Below are 22,828 nucleotides of genomic sequence, written 5' to 3' on the forward strand. Positions count from 1 at the left end.
CCCCCCAAGCACCAATACAGTGGAACCCCACCACAAGTGACCCCATTTTGCAAACTACACCCCTCAGGGAATTCATCTAGGGGTATAGTGTACATTTCAAACCCCCAGGGGTTTCACCAATTTTGATACAACTGGGCAGTGAAAATGAAAAATAACATTTTTTTACACAAAAATGCAGTTCTGGCTCAAAATTTTTCATTTTCAGAAGGTATGAAGGAGAAAAAGCACCCCAAAATCTGTGCCCCAATTTCTCCCGAGTATGGCAATGCCTCATATGTGACCAAAAAATACCAGTTGGGTGCATGGCAGGACTCAGAAGGGAAGGAGTGATTTTTGGATTTTGCAGCTCAGATTCTGGTGGAATGAATGGTGGGTGCTATGTGGCATTAGCAAGACCCCCGAAGCACGGTGAAATGATGAACCTAATAATCCATAGATGTGTGGTATATTTTAAAACACTCCTTTATACATAGGCCGGGTTTGTCGGGGCAAGTTTCACAGTGGAAAATAGTTTCCTTTCTTATTCCCTTTTTATAGCAAACTTTGCACCTTTTTTGTGTCCTGCCCTTTCTTGCAGTGGAGGGGATTTTGTTAGGAAAATGCTGCCCAGGTACAATACGGGGGCCAGTACTAGAAGTACTGGGGCCCTCTGCCTGCTGGTTCCCAAATATTAGGCCCTTTATGACTTCCTCTTGAAAGTGCATAAATGTCCCCCTCTGGCTGGTAGAACGGAATAGCACGTAAGCGTTATACAGTGCCATCTGGATGATATACACGGCCAGCTTCTTGTACCAGATTTTTGTTTTCCGCAGGGCACTGTACGGCTTCAGTACCTGATCTGAAAGATCCACTCCGCCCATGTACCTATTGTAATCTAGGATACAATTAGGTTTTGAGGTGTGGGTACTGGTACCTCGTACAGGGATGGAGGTGGTACTGTCTCCATGAATTGTTGTCAGTATAAGGACATCCCTCTTGTCCTTATATTTGACCAACAACATATTTTCGGTGCATATTCCCCTGCTTTCACCCCTTCTCAATACTTGGGCAATGTGCGTTTTTGGGAGGCCTCTTTGGTTCTTACGCACAGTACCGCAAGCTGCTGTACCTCTTGAACCAAGGGCCTTAAACAGGGGGATGCTAGTGTAAAAGTTATCCACATAGAGGTGATAACCTTTATCCAGGAAGGGGTGCCCTAAATCCCAGACAATTTTTCCACTAACACCTACGAGGGAGGGGGGGCATTCTGGCGGTTCAATTCTTGAATCCTTCCCTTCATATACCCTAAACCTGTGGGTGTACCCTGAGGTGCTTTCACACAGCTTATACATTTTTATGCCATACCTTGCCCTCTTACTGGGAAGGTACTGGCGGAATTTAACCCTTCCTTTAAAATGTATAAGGTACTCGTCGATACAAATAAATTTTTCAGGGATGTACATCTCTGCAAATTTGGCACTGAAATGATCAATGACCGGCCTGACTTTGAATAGCCGGTCAAACGTGGGATCATCTCTGGGTGGGCACAGAGTATTATCGGTGTAATGTAAAAATTTAAGGATTATCTCAAAACAAGCCTGAGTCATGGCCATACGGTAAAATAGGGTGCTGTACAGAACATCTGTACTCCAATATTGCCTAATTTCTGGCTTTTTTACTATGCCCATATGTAACACCAGACCCCAAAACGTCATCATCTCTGCTGCATCTACAGGGGTCCACCTAGCAAATGATGACGTGGGGTTTTGAGCAATAAACTGCTGGGCATATAAATTACTTTGGTCCACCATTAAATTTATAAAATCATCAGAGAAAAATAATTTGAAAAAGTCAATTTCTCTGAGACCTGCTGAATCAAATTGGATTCCTGGGATGGCCAAAAACTCAGGAACCTGGGGCTCAAAATTGTCTGGTGGTGGGGTCCATACGGGATCAATCATTTGGGGGGGGGGGGGGTCTCAGCTGCTCTACGGGGGCGTCTTTGAGGGGGTCCCTCATCAGCAGAGGAGGAAGAGGAGCTTAAGGTGAATCCTTCAAATTCCCCGCTTGCATCACTAGCTGTGTCAGAGTCAGAGGCAAGCATGGCATATGCCTCCTCCGCTGAATACATTCTTCTGGATGACTGGGATGACATTTGGGATGACATTTGGGATGCCATTTTTATTTTTGTGTTTCTGTAAGTGTAATGTTTCAACACGTGTATAGTGTAGGGGGGGTACAAACTTTATTTCAACACGGGGGGTGTGTAGTGTGTATGTAGTGCAGAAAAAAAAAATACTTTATACAGGAATTTGATCCCAATAAAAAAAAAAAAATTGAAGGGGTTAAAGAAAAAAAAAAAAAAAGGTCCTGCGCCAAAAATTGAGCACAGATGTTGGTCAGTAACGTCCGTCACTGAACAGCGCTCAAAGGCAACAGGACACCCACAAAAACAACGTGGGTGTAAAAACAAAAAAAAACTGCAGAAAAAAAATTATATCAACCTGTGCCAAAAATGCTGTTCAGTGATTGTACGTCACTGATCAGCGGCCACAGGACACCCACAAAAGCAACGTGGGTGTAAAAACAATTGAAAAAAAATTTCCACAGCACTCTCCAAAAAAAAAAACTATTTAAAAAAACTGCAGAAAAAAAAATGATATCAACCCTGTGCCAAAAATGCTGTTCAGTGATTGTACGTCACTGATCAGCGCTCAGCGGCCACAGGACACCCACACAAGCAACGTGGGTGTAAAAACAAAACCCCACTGCACTCTCCAAAAAAAAAAAAACTGCAGATCAGTGATGCAGTGATGCACCACTGATTAGCAGTGAGGGGCAGCAGACACACAACCTGACAGGGTATATATATATAAAAAAAAAAACCTGGACCCCCAAAAAGTTGCTGATTAATTAATTTAAACTGACCAGCACAAAAGGGGGGGCAGCAGGGGGGGCAGCAGTCAGTTGCACACGCAGCACAACCTTTGGTGCAACTGACAGGTATATATATATATATATATATATATATATATATATATATATATATATATATATATATATATATATATATATATATATATATATATATATATATATATATATATATATATATAAAAAAAAACCCTGGACCCCCAAAAAGTTGCTGATCAGTTAATTAATCAGCACAATCGGCACAAAAGGGGGGGCAGCAGGGGGGGGCAGCAGTCAGTTGCACAGGCAGCACAACCTTTGCTGCAACTGACAGGTATATATATAAAAAAAAAACCTCTGCACCCCCAAAAAGTTGCTGATCACCTCAGATATAGTGATCAGCACAAAAGGGGGTGCAGCAGACACAAAATATAGCACTCTCTATCACTCTCTATCACTCTCTGTCACTATCTGTCCCTATCTCTCACGATCTGTGACTCTATGACACTGCAGCAGCAGCACACACAGAAGTCACAAGATCCAGGAAGTATCCAGCTGCTGGCAGCACGCTACCAGCGGTGATCAGGTAAGTTTCAGGCAAGGATCAGGTATGTATCACGACAGATTGGCACGGTGACCGCTCTGCACGCAATTCCAGACCGGAATGGCGTCTGCAGTGCAGTCACCGTTAGTTTAAATCACACGCCTTGGCTGTGATTGGTCCGTGGGTACCACGGACCAATCACAGCCTTGGGGGCAGGTGGGGTGAGGTGTCGTCGTCACCGATGACCCCCTCATGCCCCCTGACGCCCGGCGGTGATTGACACCTGTGTTACCGAGCGTCTGATTCGCCGGTAACACAGGAAAACGCTGTGAATGGCTGTTCACACTGAACAGCCAATCACAGCGATCGCCGACGGGGGGGCGGCAGGGACATGTCTGCTGTCAGGGACAGCAGACATCGTCCCTCTGTCCCCGCGTCTATGGACGCGGGGACAGTTTAAAGTCATGACGTATATATACGTCATGTGTCGGGAAGTACATCCCGGCCATGACGTATATATACGTCAAATGTCGGGAAGGGGTTAATGTGCTTTAAGCACATGATTACAAATAGCATGCCCCTTCTAAGAAAAAAAATCTGATTTTTTGACACCAAACTTCCCCCTCAAAACCCTTTCAAAAGATCACTTTCCTGTTCACCTAAAAAAGATGTCGAATGCAAAACGGCGAATCATGGCAAAAACTCATGGAGAAAGCAGTTCTCCATCCTAGCATTGAATACACTCTCGGCGAGTCCCAGTGAAAACCCCATTGAAATACTCCAGCGACTTGCAGCGAACATGAAATGGAGAACTGGCCGGCATTCACTGTTTGCTTTCGGCGAACAGTGAACATTGAATTGGGTGAATCAGATTTTCATGTGAAACAGATTCACCGCAAGGAGAAAAAACAATTGGGAGCATTGAATACTGGCCATTGAATACTGGCCATGGTCGTAAGTTACTGGTGTGTAACTGGTTGGAGAGATTTAGCACAATATTTTCTTTGTGCCTGTTGTTTGTAGCATGCTTTAAACCTATGAGGGCTGGTGTTGAACAGATCTCCTCTACCCTTGCTCTAATGCCGGGCAGCGTCTGAGCACCCGCTCAGATGCTGCCCAGCTGTTCCTGACCCTGGTGTGCAGCCTGTGCAGCGTGACCTCTGACTGGCACGCTACGCAGACCGCACAGTCATATCACTGCTCCCGGGTGCACTGTAACGCCTCACCTCCCGCCCAGCTGCAGCCACCCGCCCGGAGGCACCAGGCACCCACAGCGCTGCTCTCTGCCCCGCTCCTAGCCACTTGCCCATGTAAGTAAACCTGTGGGGCGGCCGGTGTGGGGTGGACTGGGCGTGGGGTTTTTTTTTTTTTTTGATTTTTTTTTTTTTTAAGGATGCCAATCCTGGAATCCCGGGATTGAGCATTTTTCAATCCCGGGATTGAAATCCCTAACGGCAGCCATGCAGGAAGTCAAGTTGGGTCTGATATGGGCGGAGGAACATGCCGGCGCCCTCTCAGCAATATTCATTCTGGTGGGTTACAATTGGGAAGCCGACTATATGGTTGGGCCTTCCACAAGTGGATTTGATGGTATCATGCTGGAATCTACTACTACTACTACCAGAATATTGTTCACGGACAAGAGATCTGGCAGCGGTGGCAGTCAATGCTCTGGTGATTCCTTGAAATTACCAGTTTGTCTACCTGTTCCCCTCTCTCTCTCCTGTGCCGCCTTCTGCAGCACATTAGAGAGAGAACTTGTCAAGATTCTGTTGGTGGCTCCAGATTGGCCCCATCGAGCTTGGTATTTGGGTCTACAGAGGCTTTTAATAGACCAGCCGTGGCTTCTTCCTCTGTAGGCGGATCTTGTGAAGCAAGGCCCTTTCATCTTTCCATACTTAAAGCATCTATTTTTAACGGCATGGTTTTTGAGGGCTGTCTTTGAGACGCAGGGGGATTCCTCTAGCTGTCTTTCCAACTATGCTTAATGCCCAAAGGGAGACTACCTCAAAACATTATAACCGCATCTGGTATGCTTACATCTCCTGATGTGAATTTAGGAGGGTGGCCCATCTGAGGTTCAAGGCGTTGCCAGTTTTCTTTAACAAGAAAATATTTCGCTACTTGTGTAGTTTCACGGCGCCAGCTGTACGCTACGCTATGATTGAATCCTGGCAGCACGCCAACGGCTGCCTCACTTCTCTAAGCTAGGTTTATCGGTTATCGGCAGCAGCGTTTGTTTGAAACTACGTTATCAGCGTAGCCCAACGGCTGCTTTACTTGTGTAGTTTCACGGAGCCAGCCTAAGCTACGTTATCAGCGTAGAGCTGACGCCGTGAAACTACACAAGTAACTACCGTACTGTTGCCGGGAACAGCATATCTGTCCCTGGAAAGCCTACTAAGCGCCTCTCTGACACCGCTGGTGCCAGCATTATCCCCTCTCTTTGGCGGAGAGGGGATCATGCTGGCACCGGGGGAGAGGCGCTACATCTGTTTGAGACGCAGGAGCGCCCCCCCCCCCCCCCCAAACTGGCAAATCCCTCCATTTGATTCCCCCCCCCCCTCCCCACTGGCAAACACCTCCATTTGATACCCCCACCATCCACGTCCGCCCGAAGCGTGGCGAGCGCACGCGGTACGCGTACTGACCAACCATTCCATACTCCCGCTATCCACGTTGGCGTGGAGTTTATTGTATAAAGTACAGCGAGGCACGCGGACTACTTCACATGTATTCCGCGTCCCCTCACGGGACTCGCTGCGCTCGCCATGCTTCGGGCTCGGTGGCTTGCCGCGTTCGCCAGACTTTATAAAATCAACTCCACACCGACGTGGATAGTGGGGGTATGAAAAGGTCGGGAGGACGCATACCGTGTCCCCTCACTACACTCGAGACGCTTCAGGCTGACGTGGATGGTGGGGTTGTTTCAAGAACACATTCACACCTGCCATATCATACACCTGAGACAGTAGTAACGACATGTGTTAACGTTAACTGTTTTTTAGTGAATAATAAAGAATATGAATGAGGATAAAATGATTAAATGACAATACAATTAATTTAAAGAAGAATAAAGGACACAAAAAAATCTAGAAAAAAGTAGTTATTCAGAACTGTAGTGCCATCATCAGCACTTGAAGAGGAAGCAGCTGCTGAAGTGGACGCTGTCGACTCTGGCTCTGCGGCGTTGACTTTGTCTGCCTGGGGGAGCAGGGTCAGCGCGTGCAGGATGCGCTTGAAGGAGTCCTCCTGATAAACTCCTGGAGATAGGAGTCCAGCTGATGGCGCGGTCCCCCTTTGGTGCTTATTGAGCCACTTACAGGATCCCCTTAGCCTCTCAATGTTTTGCGTGTGCACCCCGCTTTCCGGATCCACAAAGTGGAAGTGGTGGTTCACCCTGACATGATGATAGCCAGCCTGCTCCAGCTGCTCGGTCTGGTACGCTCTCCAGCAGTCGCTGTAGAAAGTGGTCCCCGGGAGCACGTGCCTCTCGATGGCAGCCATGAGGTTGCTGGCCTTTCGACTGCCGACAGGAAGCACTCTCTGGTCTCCCTAGAGATGCCCCCGAAGATCCACTGCTGTGGCAGAACACGCCCAACCTGGCTCTTTCGCTTGGTGAAGAGGCTCTCATCCACTTCAACAATGGTGCCTGGGCCTCCAGTACGGCGGTGACGCTGCAACAGGAGGTCGATGGTACAGGCCTTCCGCATCAGGCAGTTATATTGGACAGTCGTTTTCTGCGAGATGCCCAGGTGTCGCTCGCAGAATCGGACGCTTGTCAGCTCTTCTGCCCAGCAGAAGACAAATCTGATGAGGGTGACAAATGTCAAATGGCACCCTCTAAATCACTGGGCAGCCATGACACTGACCTTTCTGCGTCAGCTATGGATATGGCAGCTCCACATCCGCTCCCTAACACTCAGCCTCATAGGTTGTCCATTGGGGCAGGTCTGAGTATCAGGCAGGAATTTCTGCCTCTGCAGAAATGCCACAGCATCCTCCTCAGTCGGTGGAAGATTAAATAAGCTGAGCTTCTCAGCAGCCATAATTCCAATACTCCAATATACGTAACACCAATACTCCAATATACGTAACTCCAATACTCCAATATACGTGTGTAACAGCGTCTCCAAAACTCTCCAACAGCTGACTGACTACGCTACCGCTCAATCTACCAGCTGACTGACTACTCTAACTGCATACAGCTCAATCTACAAGCTAACTGACTACGCTACTCTACATCTGACAGGGACACTGGCTACGTCAAGGGAACAGGGACGCTGGCTTTGACAGAGATGCTCGAGAGGCTCACGCGGGAACAGTACGCTGGCTTTCACAGAGACGCTACCGTGACTAGCTAACTACATAACTGGCGCCGTGAAACTAAACAATTACCAATATTTCTTATGCCAGATGTTTTTCCAGGGGGTGGTTCAGTTGCATGCTCCGTTTGTTCCACCCACGGCTCCATGGTATTTGGAACTTGTTCTTTCCTTTCTACAGTCATCTGTTTTTGAGTCGTTTGAATCAGTGGAGCTCAAATACTTGTCTTGGAAGGTGGCGTTACTCCTTGCCCTAGCTTCTGCCAGGCGTGTGTCTGAGTAAGGCGCTTTATCATGTCACACTCTTTATTTGATTCCTCGTGGACAGGGCTGAACTGCGTATGCACATGTCTTTCTTTCCTTTAGGTGGTTTCGAGTTTCCACTTAAGTCAACCTCTAGTGGTACCGTTTTTTTCTAATTCCTCTCCTGCATCTAAGTCTCCTAGATGTTGTCCGAGCGGCCAGGGTCTATGGGCCTTATTCTAGTTCACTCTTTCTGACAAAATCCTTCTTAGATGGACAAAACCATGTGTACTGCAGGGGGACAGATGTAAAATGTGCAAAGAGAATTTTAGATTTGGGTGAGTTATTTTGTTTCAGTGCAGGGTAAATACTGGCTGCTTTATTTTTACCCAGCAATATAGATCTCACTTTGAAGTAAAACCCCACCCAAATCTAATTCTCTCTGCACAAGTAACATCTGCCCCACCTCAGTGCACATGGTTTTGTTCATCTAAGAAGGATTTTGTCAGAGTGAACTAGAATAAGGCCCCATGTCAGGCATTCCCAACCGCAGTCCTCAAGGCACACCAACAGTGCAGGTTTTGAAGATATCCAGGATTGAGCACAAGTGACTTAATTAGTATCTGAGGGATTCTGATTAAACCATCTGTGCTGAAGCCTGGATATCACTAAAACCTGCACTGTTGGTGTGCCTTGAGGACCGTGGTTGGGAATGCCTGGTCTATGTGGATAGGACTTCCTCTTTGCGGAAAACAGATGACTTGTTTGTGGTATGATTGCGTTCGGCCTAGCTGACCTGCATCTAAACAAGGGCTGGGCAATTGCGGCCCTCCAGATGTTGATGAACTACACATCCCAGGATGCTTTGCATTAGTTTTGCTATGTGGCCATGCTGAAACTGATGCAAGGCATGCTGGGACGTGTAGTTCATCAACATCTAGAGGGCCGCAATTGCCCAGCCCTGATCTAAACGGGATGCGGTCATTCGTCAGACTGCATTTAGGTCTACAGTCATTAGGTCGACCCCACTAGGTCGACTGGCAGGAAGGTCGACCTGACTAAAGGTCGACATGGGCCAAGGTCGACATGACTTAAGGTCGAATTTGCATAAATGTCGACATGAGGAAGGTCGACTGGTCATAAGGTCGACATGGGTTTTTCACTGTTTTTTGAGCCGACGTGTGCCGACAGGCGGTATTTCATGCCCTACCATCCACTAGGGCATGGTGGGAGAATAAAATAGTGTGCCGAGCGCAGCGAGGCACCGTGCCCGAAGCGAGCGATGCGAGGGTCCGATTCTCATTGCCAACTGTGTCCATGTCGACTGTGTCGACATTCGGATAAAAAACAGTGAAAAACCCATGTCGACCTTATGACCAGTCGACCTTCCTCATGTCGACCTTTATGCAAATTCGACCTTAAGTCATGTCGACCTTGGCCCATGTCGACCTTAAGTCAGGTCGACCTTCCTGCCAGTCGACCTAGTGGGCTCGACCTAATGACTGTAGACCTAAATGCAGTCTGACGAATGATCCCATTCCATCTAAACAGACACTTGCAAGGTGGATTAGTTTCATTATTTGCCAAGCTTATTTGGCTGCCTCTAGAGTTCCTCCTGAACAGGTCAGGGTGCATTCTACATGTTCGGTTGGTTCCTCTTGGGTGTTTGCCGATTGGGTTTCCATTAAACTTACTCTGTAGAGCAGCTACATGGTCAAGTCAACATATCTTTACCCATTTCTACAGTTTTGATATCTTTGAGGCCTCTGCTTCCTAGTTTGGCCGTGTGGAATTGCAGGTTTCTCAGCGTTCTCCCGCCCGGGATGGGAGCTCTAGGACGACCCCACTTGAAAGTCTACATTCAGTTGTCCCCTGCTGAATGAAGGAAAAAACAGGATTTTGGTTCTCACTGATAAATCCGTTTCTCCATATCCCCAGAGGACACTGGATGCCCACCCGGCGCTGTTGTTCCTGCCTGGCTTCAGTTTCTAATACCCCTTTCAGACAGAAAAATCCCAAAAACCCAGGTATTTCCCGGATACAAAAACCCGGGTACAACTAGGCAGCAGGGGCTGACCCCCTTTCACACAGGAGCAAAAACCCGGGTATTTCCCGTGTCGACCCCTTTCACACAGAAGCTGGATTTTTCCTGCAAAACTCTGTGTGTCATAAGAATAGGACAGTTTTAAAGGCACACAGAGATGAGGTCATCAAAAGTGGGTGGTGACTGCTCACTGCATTGCATTAACCATGGCATGACACAAGGATATGTTGTAAACAAGTGTTATTGTTTATATATACTGGAAGGTACATGTTACCTCACATGGCTGTCAGTATATTTGCAATGTTTGAGTACACTGTGGCATCTTTGACTGTCCCAGTCATCTGCCGATATCCTCCTCCCCTCTCACTGCCAGCAGCTCTCACCTCTTGCTTCTACCAGTGGGCCATGCTATACTTTTTTTCAGCTCCCTAATGACCTCAGAGGCCAGCTCCATTGCCATGCCCTCCCAGCCAATCAGAGAAGCCTATCCTCACAACCAATCAGCCAGCACCCCACCAGGAGAGCCAATCAGTGCCTAACAATGTGTAATAATCCCAAAAACCCGGGTCGTTTCCTTTCAGACAGCCGGCGACCCGGGTTTTTGGAATACAGACCCGGGAAAAACCCAGGTAAATACCTGGGTCGAAGTCCCGGAACTTTAGACCCGTGTTGACCCTTTCAGACAGAAGAAAAACCCGGGTCGACACGGCAAGAGCAGGGAAATTCCCGGGTCTTTTTTTCTGTCTGAAAGGGGTATTAGTCTATGCTCTGTTTACACCTGTTTGTGTTGAATTTCTGTGTCTCTCTGCTCCTTCTTTCTTGAATTTCCGGTACTTGTGTATTATCTGGGCACCCAATTTTTTCATTGCATGCCACTACTTAAGGCATGGAGTTGATTTTATATAGTGTGGCGAGCCCAGTGCGCCCCGCGAGGGGACGCAGATTACTTTACATGTATTCTGCGTCCGCTCGCCACGCTTGTGGCTCGCTGCGCTCACCACACTATATAAAATCAACTCCATGCATAGTTGGATAGTGGGGGTATGAAATCACCCATGGGTGACTATACAATTAAAAATCTGGTCTATACAATAAAAAAATCGCATTGCATGAATTGTATGCCACTATATTGCATGCGATGCAATACAATAAAAAAATCGGGCACCCAGATATTACACAAGTACCAAATTTCCAGCTCTCCTCGGCACAGTTTACTAAGACTGAGTTGGGGAGGGGTATAGAGACGAGGAGCTAACACACTACTCAAATTTATTTAAAGTGCCAGCTCCCAGTTACTACACTTCTATACTCAATGTAAGGTCTACATTCCAGTGTCCCTTGTGGATTCGGAGAAGTTGATTTAACGGTGAGTACCAAGATCCTGTTTTCTAGCATATTCTCTGTCTTCTTTTTTATCATTACTACACTGTATGTTTAAGGTTTCATGAAGGTTATTTCCGGTCATAACATTTATAGTAACTGCAAAGGGTCACCCTTATCCTGGTTTTCTTATCTGATTGCTGTACTTAGAATATACCTTCTCCACATATCTCCCTTCAGGCAACCTTGATGACTATATCCTGATTAAGGCATCTGAGGAGGGCGCCCTGTTTGCAGAGCACTGCCTCTGTGCTGCAGAGATCCTGAACCATGGATCCCGCACCCGTGTCACAGCGCGTTTTAATAACCAGGCGTATCATTCCGTGGCTGCTGCCCTCGCTCTGGCTGATAACGCTCTCTTCAAGTTGGTTGCCGGTTCCAATGCCTCCATTTCGGTCATCAACTACCCTCAGCCACGAAACACCTCAGAGACTGCTCAGGATGAGCTTCTGCAGTAAGCAAGGGGGGTAGGGGTTAGAAATGTCTAGGGCAGGGGTTCTCAAACTCGATCCTCCCCACACAGTTCATGTTTTCCAGGTTACCCGGCACTTCCACAGGTGCATTCATTACTCATTGACACATTTTTGAAAGATCCACAGGTGGAGCCAATTATATCACTTGTGATTCTGTGAGGAGATATGCAGGTACTTGTTTCCTAGCACGGCCACACCGATTAAGATCGGGGTGGTCGTGCTGAAAAAAATCGGTCGATCGCATCGCATGCGATTTGGTCGCATGCGATGCGATCGACCGATCCGACCGATTTTTGACCCGATTTTTTCATTAAATCCAATGTAAATTGGGTCCCTGGGACCCAATTTTACATTGGATTGAATGAAAAAAATTCCAAACCCCCCCAAATTGAAGCGTGTACACAGCGCCCCACGATAGACGGCAACCCGAAGCGTGGCGAGCGCAGCGAGCCCGCGAGGGGCGGCGGTACGCGTCCTCCGACCTTTTCATGCCCTACTATCCACTAGGGCGTGGAGTGAGAATAGAATAGTGTGGCGAGCGCAGCGAGCCACCGAGCCCGAAGCGTGGCGAGCGCAGCGAGCCCCGCGAGGGGACGCGGATACCTTCACAGGTAATCGTGTCCCTTCGCGGGCTTCACAGTTGTCGGCGTCGCCACGGACACCTGTGAAGCCCGCGAAGGGACGCGTTTACCTGTGAAGGTATCCGCGTCCCCTCGCGGGGCTCGCTGCGCTCGCCACACTATTCTATTCTCACTCCACGCCCTAGTGGATAGTAGGGCATGAAAAGGTCGGAGGACGCGTACCGCCGCCCCTCGCGGGCTCGCTGCGCTCGCCACGCTTCGGGTTGCCGTCTATCGTGGGGCGACGACGGGGACATTTTTAATGTGAAATGGGTCATATTGACCCATTTCACATTTTTTAACATTTTTACACCATTTCAATGTTAAAATTTTTTTTAACATTGAATCCTATGTAAAAATCGGGTGCATCGCGTCGCATCGCGTCGGGACCAATGTTAATGGTCCCGACCGACGCGATGCCCCCGATATTTTACAGTTCCCGACAAGATTTCAATGTTAAAATTTTTTTTAACATTGAAGTCAATGCAAATATCGGGGGCATCGCGTCGGTCGCGTCGGGACCAATGTTAATGGTCCCGACCGACGCGATGCCCCCGATTTTTGTTTCCTAGCCGGCAAAATGGACCTGATTTCAAAGGAAATCGGGTCCATCGGGCTAATCGTGTCCCTTAATTAAGGGACACGATTAGTTACGATTGTGGCCGTGCTAGGAAACAAGTACCGATATGCAAAACATGCACTGTCTGGGGTCCTGAGGACCGAGTTTGAGAACCTGTGATCTAGGGTGTAACTGTTTCACTACCATATGCTCTGTACATACTGAGCTGTTTGTGCCCTGCCACAGGGGGAACATTGGCTAAGCTTGAGGTCTTGACAGAGTGTAATCATTTGGTTTCTTCTTCAGGGGACAGACCGGTTTTGCCATAGCCATTAATCTTCTGTATGGAATGGCTTCTTTGGCTAGCACATTTTCTCTGCTGCTTGTTGGAGAGAGGGCAGTGAAGTCTAAGCACGTGCAATTCGTGAGCGGGGCATCTTCCTTCAGTTACTGGCTGTCTGCGCTGACATGGGACTTGCTCAACTACCTAATACCGTGTGCTCTGATGCTTGTAAGTGACACAGGCATATGTATTATGTCCATACTGTCATCTGTGTTCTGCCGTTGGATATTATACTGTACTTCTGGGTTACGCTTTTATTGGGTTACGCTTTTATTTGCCTCCACTTTTAATTCCCGCCACTTAAATCCCTCCGCCCTCACTTCAGCGTGTTCTAACCAGTATTTGGTTTCTATTGCCTTTGGTCTACAGGTGGTATTCCAGGCCTTTGGAGTGCGTGCATACACGGATGATCACCACCTAGTGGATGTGATGCTGATGTTGCTGCTATATGGCTGGGCAGTCATTCCTCTCATGTACCTGTTCAGTTTTCTGTTTACCTCCACTGCCACCGCCTACACCCGGCTCACGATTTTCAACATCCTGTCAGGCACTGCGAGCTTCTTATCTGTCACAATCATGAGCATTCCAGGTGAGAACCTCATGCCCTTTCTTCCACCTACCTCGGTGTATATAAATGGTTCTCCTTAGTGCTATGTGGTCAGACTCTGTGTCACTGTCATCAAGAGTGTGTTGTGCTAATGTTAGTTTCTTCTCCTTCTCTATATACTCTCACTATCAATGTGTATTTGTTTGGCAGCCCTCGATCTGGTGGATCTCTCTAAAACCTTGGACCTTGTTTTTCTGGTGCTCCCCAACTATTGCCTGGGGAAATCATTTAGTGACTTTTACCAAAACTACCACACCCTGAAATTCTGCACCTCGTCCCTCACATCGGAGATTGCCTGCAAAATACTGAGTGAGTATCTGGAAGCTTGCCTAGGAATGAAGGCATATATTTCACCATCCATGAGGACTAGGATTGGGTATGGTAAAGTGTGCCCAGGTCAGTGAGTTACCTAGCCTAAAGTGAAGCGACATTCGCATAAAAAAACTATGATTCCATTATTAAATCACGTTGTATATTATAGCAGACAGAATACTTTATTAATTCCTATTCCTCTTTTCAGACATCACCTATCAAACAAACTACTACTCGTTCTCTGAGCCGGGAGTGGGCCGATACCTGACGGCTATGGCTGTTCAGGGCTTGATCTTCCTTTGCCTCCTTTTCATAATCGAGAGCCAGGTCCTCTGCCAGGTGTTCCGATTTCGACGCCGTCACTGGGTATGATGAATACAATTTCTGGAATGTGGGGTCTGTTGATATGTTATTGGGCGTACATTGTTTTAGGTTTCCTTTCAGTGTTTGGAAGAACGTTTTAATTAGAATCACATTTAAGTGCTCACTGCATGCTGTTATTTGGTGGAAGTCTTTCCCACATCCTAAGTCATTGACCTGAATGGGGAAATAAATGGACAAGTTTATATTTCACCTAAGCTGCAGTATTCGGATTATTCAAAAGTTTCTATGCTTTCCAGGCAGGTGTAGACAATTCAGGGGTAGATTTATTAAGCTCGGTGAAGTGATAAAGTGTCTGGCTTTTATCACTGTGGAAGAAAAATGGGATATAGACAAAAGGCGCAATAGTGTACTTCAAGTTAAATACTTTCAGACTTCTCCTTTATTTGAAAGTATTTAACTTGAAAGTATTTAACTTGAAAGTATTTAACTTGAAGTACACTATTGCGCCTTTTGTCTATATCCCATTTTTCTTCCATTTTGTATTCTGAAGTAAGGGTGTATCTTCAGGGATTGTGATTTAAGGCTGCAGTGCGCCACGTATCACCTGTCATTTTGTTTTTTGTTTTTTTATCACTGGCCAATCAGCTCCTACCTGTCATTTTTCAACCAAGCCCCTAACGTCACAGTTAGGAGCTGATTGGCCGGGGATAAAAACCAGACACTTTATCACTTCACCGTGCTTTATAAATCTGCCCCTCAGTGAGCTAGTCACCTACAACCTACCACTTCAGCATATTTTGCATGACCACCACCCACCTATCACTTTATCACATTGCCAAGCCCCTCCCACCATAGTCTGTGTATGTATGTGTGTGTGTGTGTGTGTGTGTGTGTGTGTGTGTATAGATACATATATATATATATGTGTGTGTATAGATACATATATATATATATATATATATATATATATATATATCACATTGCCAAGCCCCTCCCACCATAAACATTGCCAAGACCCTCCCACCATAAACATTGCCAAGCACCTCCCACCATAAACATTGCCAAGCACCTCCCACCATAGAGCCCCTTTCCCTTCATCCTCCTACTAGTGTTCTCTGTTATTTGTATTGCTCGCCGCCTGGTCTTTCCATTATACATAGTGCCACCTGCCAAACTAGGATCCACATTCCCAATCTTTGGCTCCCAGTTTTCATGACTAGACTCCTATACAATGGCGTGGTATTTTATATATTTACCAGGGCATGACCTTTTTATCCTCAGAATACAAGTTTGTCACCTTCACCTCTGATTTAGATACTGTATGCAGGTACATACACATCACAATGCCCTCTTTCTCCATTTTCCAGTCTGCATTTCCTGAGTCTCCGGTGACTCCCCCCGAGGACCGAGATGTGGCTGATGAAAGGAAGAAGGTCTTGGAGTCTCCCGTGGAGCAGCTTTCTGCCCTTAGCAGCCCACTAGTGATCAGAGAACTAAGCAAGGTGAGCAGGGATTGATTAATAAGGGGGTTACGCACAAGCAGTACCTGTATTGGTCAGTAATGTATAGGTGCCCATACACTAGTAAGATTTATCTTCAGATCTGGCTGGTTGGAACAAAAACATGGTTATGGATGAGTGACAGTTTGTTAGTTTCCAGCATTTCCAAGCAAATGGTCAACTGTCATTTGCTCTCACCCATAACCATGTTTTTGTTCCAACCAGCCAGATCTGAAGATAAATCTGTGTGTGTATGGCCACCTTATGCCTTCACCCTTGTATGATAGAGCTGACTCTATACCAGATATAACCAATGAGCTTACATGGTACAAATTCTGTCCGGCATCACTCTGGAGCAGATGTAAAGCCCCAATACCATTATGTTTTAAAAGCAGATGATATGCACGATAACGATATCCTTAACAATGTTATCCTGCATATCGTTCCAAGGATAATGATGCACGATCCTGTGGGTCGTTATTGTCCACCGCTCTCGTCTGGACATGCAGCCAAAAATTGCCTGTTTCTTTTATGACTAGATGCTTATCTTTCAGTGTGTATGCATGATAAAGATCAATTTTTCATAAATCAAGATGGTCAGTGGTAAAGCAAATCATTTATCTTTATTGTCTGAAATCTTTTACTGTGTATGCACTGACTATATCATTCATTCTGTAGCTCCGTTGTCTGCCTTTATCGCATAGTGTGAATGCAAGCTTCCTTAGTAACAGAAATACTGTGTGCATTCCACAAATTGGTGTATATGGGCCAGTAACATAATAGCAACTATAACTGACATACTGTGCTTTGTTATTTGAGCTTTTTTACCCTGCTATAGAGACTCTCTAGGGATTGTTAGCGTGGCTGTGACTGCATGCTCCTAATTTATTGAATTTTCAACTTTTGTGTTCAGTTGTAATTTATTTCTCCATCTTCAATCCATAAGGTTTACGGACGCCGTGGTTTTGTCCTGGCCGTTGACCGTATATCTCTAGCCATAAGCCGGGGGGAATGCTTTGGCCTACTTGGTTTTAATGGAGCTGGAAAGACCACCACGTTCCGAATGCTGACTGGGGACGAAAGTGTCAGCTCGGGGGATGCGTATATTGATGGGTACAGCATCCTACGCAACATTAAGAAGGTGATTTGTGGACACATACAATGTGCACATGGGCTAGAGCGGGCCTCGCCATCATGTGGTTCTACAGAAGTCCAACCATGTTTTAACAGCTGATTGGGCGGGATGGTATGCTGGGACTTGTATAGTATTTTGCAGTAGATTTTTTGACCTTTTTTAAACCTCCTCTCACTACCTTTGCATCCTGTTTTAGGTCCAGCAGAGGATTGGTTATTGTCCACAGTTTGACCCCCTGCTGGAACACATGACTGGCCGGGAAACCCTGTGCATGTATGCTCGACTAAGGGGTGTGCCTGAGATCTATATCAACAGCTGTGTAGAGGATATGTTGCGGGGACTGCTGCTGGAAGCCCATGCCAATAAGCTGGTGCGGGCGTACAGGTAATGCTATTTCCCCTGGGTGTGAGTACTTCCTGCATGCAGTGCAGCTACAGGTAACGGAACGTGCACCTGCAGGGTTCCTGTCCTCCTCCCGTTCTCCCCTCTTTATTCATTCATTTATCACATGTATTTTCTTTCCTATCTTTGTCAGTGGGGGGAACAAGAGAAAGCTCAGTGCCGGGATTGCTTTGATTGGCGGCCCACCGGTCATTTTCATGGATGAACCATCCACCGGAATGGACCCTGTGGCCCGTAGGTTGCTGTGGGATGCAGTGACGAGGACCCGGGAGAGCGGAAAAGCTGTGATCATCACTTCCCACAGGTAACAATGTTACACATTGGAGTTTGGGGCAGTAGGACGCCCAGAACATGGACCAGAATTTGAGATTTTATCTGTATTTTGCCCTCTTCCCACAGCATGGAGGAGTGTGAAGCACTCTGCACCCGCCTTGCCATTATGGTGAACGGTCAGCTCAAATGCCTCGGCAGCCCCCAGCACCTAAAAAGCAAGTTTGGTAGCGGGTACACATTGCTTGCCAAGACGTCCAGAGAGGGAGAGGATTTGGTTGCCTTTAAAGATTTTGTACAGAGCGTATTCCCAGGTGCGTGTATTTCTAGTAACCGCTGGTGCTCCTGTGACTCCCGTAACATAATCATTAGTCCCAGGCTATCCTGTTTGGTATGGACAGGCTACAGCTAGGCAGTTGATGGGATGCAGGGCGACCTGGGTCCTAAAAAAATCTGCAATATAGTTTCAGAAGCCTAAGACCATTTGCATAGAAGCCCCCTTAGAAATCTATTAACGCTGCATTTGCGGTTGGAAACAGACAGATCCATCCATGGTGTCTTCTGGGTTTATCCCTAATATTTCCAGGTAACGGTTATTGTCCACCATCAGGCAAATGAACAATCTTCTTTATTCCCACCAACAGCTGTGGCTAAATCCATTGTTTTATCTTCTTCTGTGGATAAATCCTTTTCACCAAGGCTTAATTATCATCTGCACAACTTCTACTTCGCTACCCCTAAATACTTCAGCGGTCCTAGAACACGTACCACCACCATTGCCCCGTCTTTTCCTGCCAGTTCATTCTGACACCTATAGTTCCACAACATCTTAGCATGCCGACGTTTGTCCAGGACTATCATTACTTTATTTGATTTTGTATATTTATTTATTAACCATTTCTTATACAGCGCAGCAGGTTCCATTGCGCCTTACAGTTCTAAGTAGGGATAAAACAAAATGGGTTGTTACAGTCAAATGGTAGAAGCGCAAGCTTACCGTCTATAGGATATTTAGAAATCCTTCAGCAAACCATGAATTCCCAGCAGTTACTTGTAGTTTACTAGTGCAGAACATGTTCCCTTTTTTTACATTGCCGTATGATTTGATGCCCCCTGCAGGCAGCCAGCTGAAACATGAGCACCAGGGTATGGTCCACTACCACATAACAAACCAGGACCTGACTTGGGCACAGGTAAGAAACCAATGAGTTACTATTGAATTAGATGGATCTGCATTTAATGTTTTAACTTTACCAACTAGGTAACTGTTTAACCCACATATTCGTAAAATACCTCAAGCCTCTTACTTGCATCCCGCAATCCTGGCTTCTCATTGCTTTTTCATTGGGATCAACTTAACCTCCTTCTTGTATAAATTCCACTTTCTTGACTTCTTGCCTAAAGGGGTGATTCTGGTTGGCACGCTAAGCAGCATAAATTTGCTGTTTACCGAGCGGTTGAACCATGCCCGGCCAAAAGCCCGCCAACCAACGAATGATTTTGCTCCCCTTCGGAAACAGGAGTCAGTCTAGACTGACCTTTTATTTCCTTCGGAGTCCACCGAAGAGGGGGCGGGCGCTGATGTCATGTGACGTCAGCCGGACGCCTCTGCAGGCATCGGCCCACCTGCAGTGTTTTCATGGGGACACCCGTAAAATGCTGGGTGAACGATTCCCTGCTCCGGCCTCGTGTGTGCCCCTTCTGGAGCAGATACGCGCATGCGCAGACCCCCCACCATCGGAGCTGGGCCGCATTTGTCTCAGTCCGATCGTCACTGAATAACCCCCTAAGTGTGCTGCAGGCTTTGAGATGACCTGTGATTAGTTAGCTGATTGCTTCCTGGATTAGAGCACTTTGCATTCAGGTCACTACTTAATGCAGGCATGTCCAAACTGTGGCCCTCCAACTGTTGTGAAACTACACATCCCAGCATGCCTTGCTATAGTTTTAGCATTCCCTAATAGTAAAAATGTAGCAAGGCATGATGGGACTTGTAGTTTCACAACAGCCTGCCTTAATGTGTTTGTTTATGCTCTTCAGCCTGACTTGGTCATCATCCACGTCAGATCAATGGTTCTTCATTTTTTCCCACATGGATACCCACTGGAACCTTATAAGCTTTATGTGTACCCACAGCATTTGCAATATGTTTATAATGAATGTAATTGCTATTAGATAAAATATACAAAAGTATTGGATAAAATGAAGGGCATATTCCGCAGCGCTTTACAGAGAATATTTCAACATTCACATCAGTCCCTGCCCCAGTGGAGCTTACAATCTATATTCCCTACCACATGTACACGCACACACAGACAATCTAGGGTTAATATGTTGGGAGCCAATTAGCCTACCAGTATATCTTTGGATTGTGGGAGGAAACCGGAGTAAGCAGAGGAAATCCACGCAAGTACGGGGAGTATATATGAACTCTACACAGTTAGGGCCATGGTGGGAACGGAACCCATGACCTCAGTGCTGTGAGGCAGTAATGCTAACACTTACACCATCTGTACTGCCCTATATCCTTCTTTTACAGAAACAGACTTCTTAATTTTTTCATTAAGATCCTACTAGTATGCATGGGGCCAGAGATCCCTAGGGTGCTCTTTTCTTATGTGCCCAATTATCATCAGGATGTATCACCCCACCATTACAGTACATGAATCTAGTACCCTGGAACTTGATAGCGAACGCTCCAATTTGCAGAGCACATGTTAAGCAAACTTCTGTGTTGAATGTTTATTAAGTTATCATACCTCTTTTATTTATCTACAGCAGAGGTTGCCAAACTGGTCCTCAAGATCTACCAACAGTTCATGTTTTTCGGGCAACATGTGGATCTATAGTAGGAATGAATGCAGCAGGTTTGATGTGACAGTTAGTAATGACTACAGCTGTGCACCAGCTAGGTGGTCTGGAAAACGTGAACTGTTGGTAGATCTTGAGAACCGTTCTAGACACCTCTGATCTACAGCACGGTAGGACCTGCATGTATTAGCCCACATAGCACCAGACTTTGTAACTGTTATTTCCCGGTACATTTCACCAATATGTTTCTCTTGCCAGGTGTTTGGAACTTTAGAAAAGGCCAAGGAGAACTTTGACCTGGAGGATTACTGTGTGAGTCAGATCTCTTTGGAACAAGTCTTCTTGAGCTTCAGTCATTTCCAGCAGCCACCAGAGACATGTGTAGTGTAGAAGAACCTGGCAGTAGTTTGGGGTGTCTCCAAGAAACACATGGTTGGTCCACCTCCTGAATGCAGACCCTGCCTTTGGTGCAGATGGACTGGATCATTTTAAAAGTGACATTATGTTTGTCCTTCAATTTCCTCTGTGTGTCCGTCCAGGGTGGTCTTCCTCAACAGTGTCTCCGTCCAGATCTTCCATGATTTTGCCGTCTAGCCAGGACTTTCGGCAGTGGAAGTACTGTGTCCATGTCTGTCTATCCATTTTATTTACAACCGTGTAGTTCGGTCTGAACAGAAAACCCCTCAAAGATTGTCCTTATTCTGGCATCGCCTGTCTGTTGATGGACTTCTGTGACCAGCTCGCCCTATAATGATGACCAATTTCCTCTGGTGCCTCCTTTTTTTCCCCTACATTTTATATACGTCCACTACAATACCCTGATGTTCCCCTCTCCCTAGTCCTCTGTCTATCATTTTGCCCTTGCGGGAGTGACTGCACTGAACCAAGATCTACTGCTGACATTTGCACTCTTGGTATCCTACAAGGCACTAGTCCATCAGATGGTCGTTACAATGACCAATTGTTTTCCTGCTGGATCGCAAGACATGCCTAGCACTACGAGGATTCCAAAACATGCAAGGTTTTTGTTTGTTTTTTATATATAGGTGGACACTTAAGGCCTAAAAGGGAGTTTAACGAAGAAGGGATTTCTTATTTCCGAATCATCAATACTAAAAGATTACTTGTAGTGTAACATTACATGCAGTGGTAACACTACTCCCACAGTGCCTTACAGCTTTACAGGGCACCAATAAAGGTGCCAAGAGCTTTAAGGAAGGTTGGCTTCAACTTCAGGAGTGCGCACTTGATGTTTTACCCATTAACAAGAAGGGTGTTAAATGTAACTCTCCCTACAACTTCCCAAAGAGGACAAATGAAATATCTACAGTGACTGTATATCTCCTCTGTGGGACAGAAAGCCACTGCATGGTCTGCACTGATTTGACCCTTGTTGTGAAACTAACTCAAAGCTTGTGTTTTTTCTGTGAAACGGGAACAATGTGTGTGATGTAAGGTCTCTCTATCTTTGGAACATATTTTAACTGCTCCAGACAGGCAATTGATTGTGCAAAAAAATATAAATAAATCTTATTTATGCTGCTCTTTTAAAAGCCACAGACTTTGTCCACTTCATTTCAATCGGATTACATTATCTAACTGTTTTGAAGAGCCATCCTAGTAGGTCAGAAAGAGGAGCAACAACAACAACAGTGAGGGGTAGATGTATGAAGCAGTGATAAGGGAGGAGAAGTGAGTCAGAGGAGAAGTGGCCCATGGCGGAGAAGTGAGTCAGAGGAGAAGTGGCCCATGGCAACCAATCAGCTGCTCTGTATAATTTTCTAGTATGCAAATTATAGATGGTACTAAAGTGCTGATTGGTTGCCATGGGCCACTACTCCTCCCTTATCACTGCTTCATACATCTACCCCTCAGTCTCTTATAAGAAAAATAAACTGCAAATGCACGCTCTATCGTAGTAAACACTGCAAATATGATAATATATCATCTACTCTGCAATCAAACATACAGCAAATTTGAGGTGCTTAGCATCATTTTTAGCTAATTATATATGGGCACACCAACCAAGACCAGGTGACCTTATT

At 46.2% G+C, this 22,828-nt stretch overlaps 1 protein-coding gene across 1 annotated transcript in view; it reads left to right on the plus strand.

The window, feature by feature from the left end:
* The window catches only part of ABCA3 (ATP binding cassette subfamily A member 3), a 51,061-nt gene extending 28,724 nt beyond the window's left edge, over positions 1 to 22,337 (plus strand). The window contains exons 20-31 of the mRNA XM_083153023.1: positions 11,609 to 11,882; positions 13,387 to 13,591; positions 13,793 to 14,012; positions 14,181 to 14,339; positions 14,551 to 14,708; positions 16,034 to 16,168; positions 17,112 to 17,306; positions 17,497 to 17,684; positions 17,836 to 18,006; positions 18,102 to 18,286; positions 19,092 to 19,165; positions 21,042 to 22,337. Coding sequence (XP_083009149.1) covers positions 11,609 to 11,882; positions 13,387 to 13,591; positions 13,793 to 14,012; positions 14,181 to 14,339; positions 14,551 to 14,708; positions 16,034 to 16,168; positions 17,112 to 17,306; positions 17,497 to 17,684; positions 17,836 to 18,006; positions 18,102 to 18,286; positions 19,092 to 19,165; positions 21,042 to 21,173 — 2,096 coding nt within the window. The 3' untranslated portion in view covers positions 21,174 to 22,337. The remainder of the gene's footprint in view (positions 1 to 11,608; positions 11,883 to 13,386; positions 13,592 to 13,792; positions 14,013 to 14,180; positions 14,340 to 14,550; positions 14,709 to 16,033; positions 16,169 to 17,111; positions 17,307 to 17,496; positions 17,685 to 17,835; positions 18,007 to 18,101; positions 18,287 to 19,091; positions 19,166 to 21,041) is intronic.
* Positions 22,338 to 22,828: the final 491 nt, after the last annotated feature.

Source organism: Crinia signifera, chromosome 7, assembly GCF_055691185.1.
Source record: "Crinia signifera chromosome 7, ASM5569118v1, whole genome shotgun sequence".
Classification (NCBI taxonomy): Eukaryota; Metazoa; Chordata; class Amphibia; order Anura; family Myobatrachidae; genus Crinia; species Crinia signifera.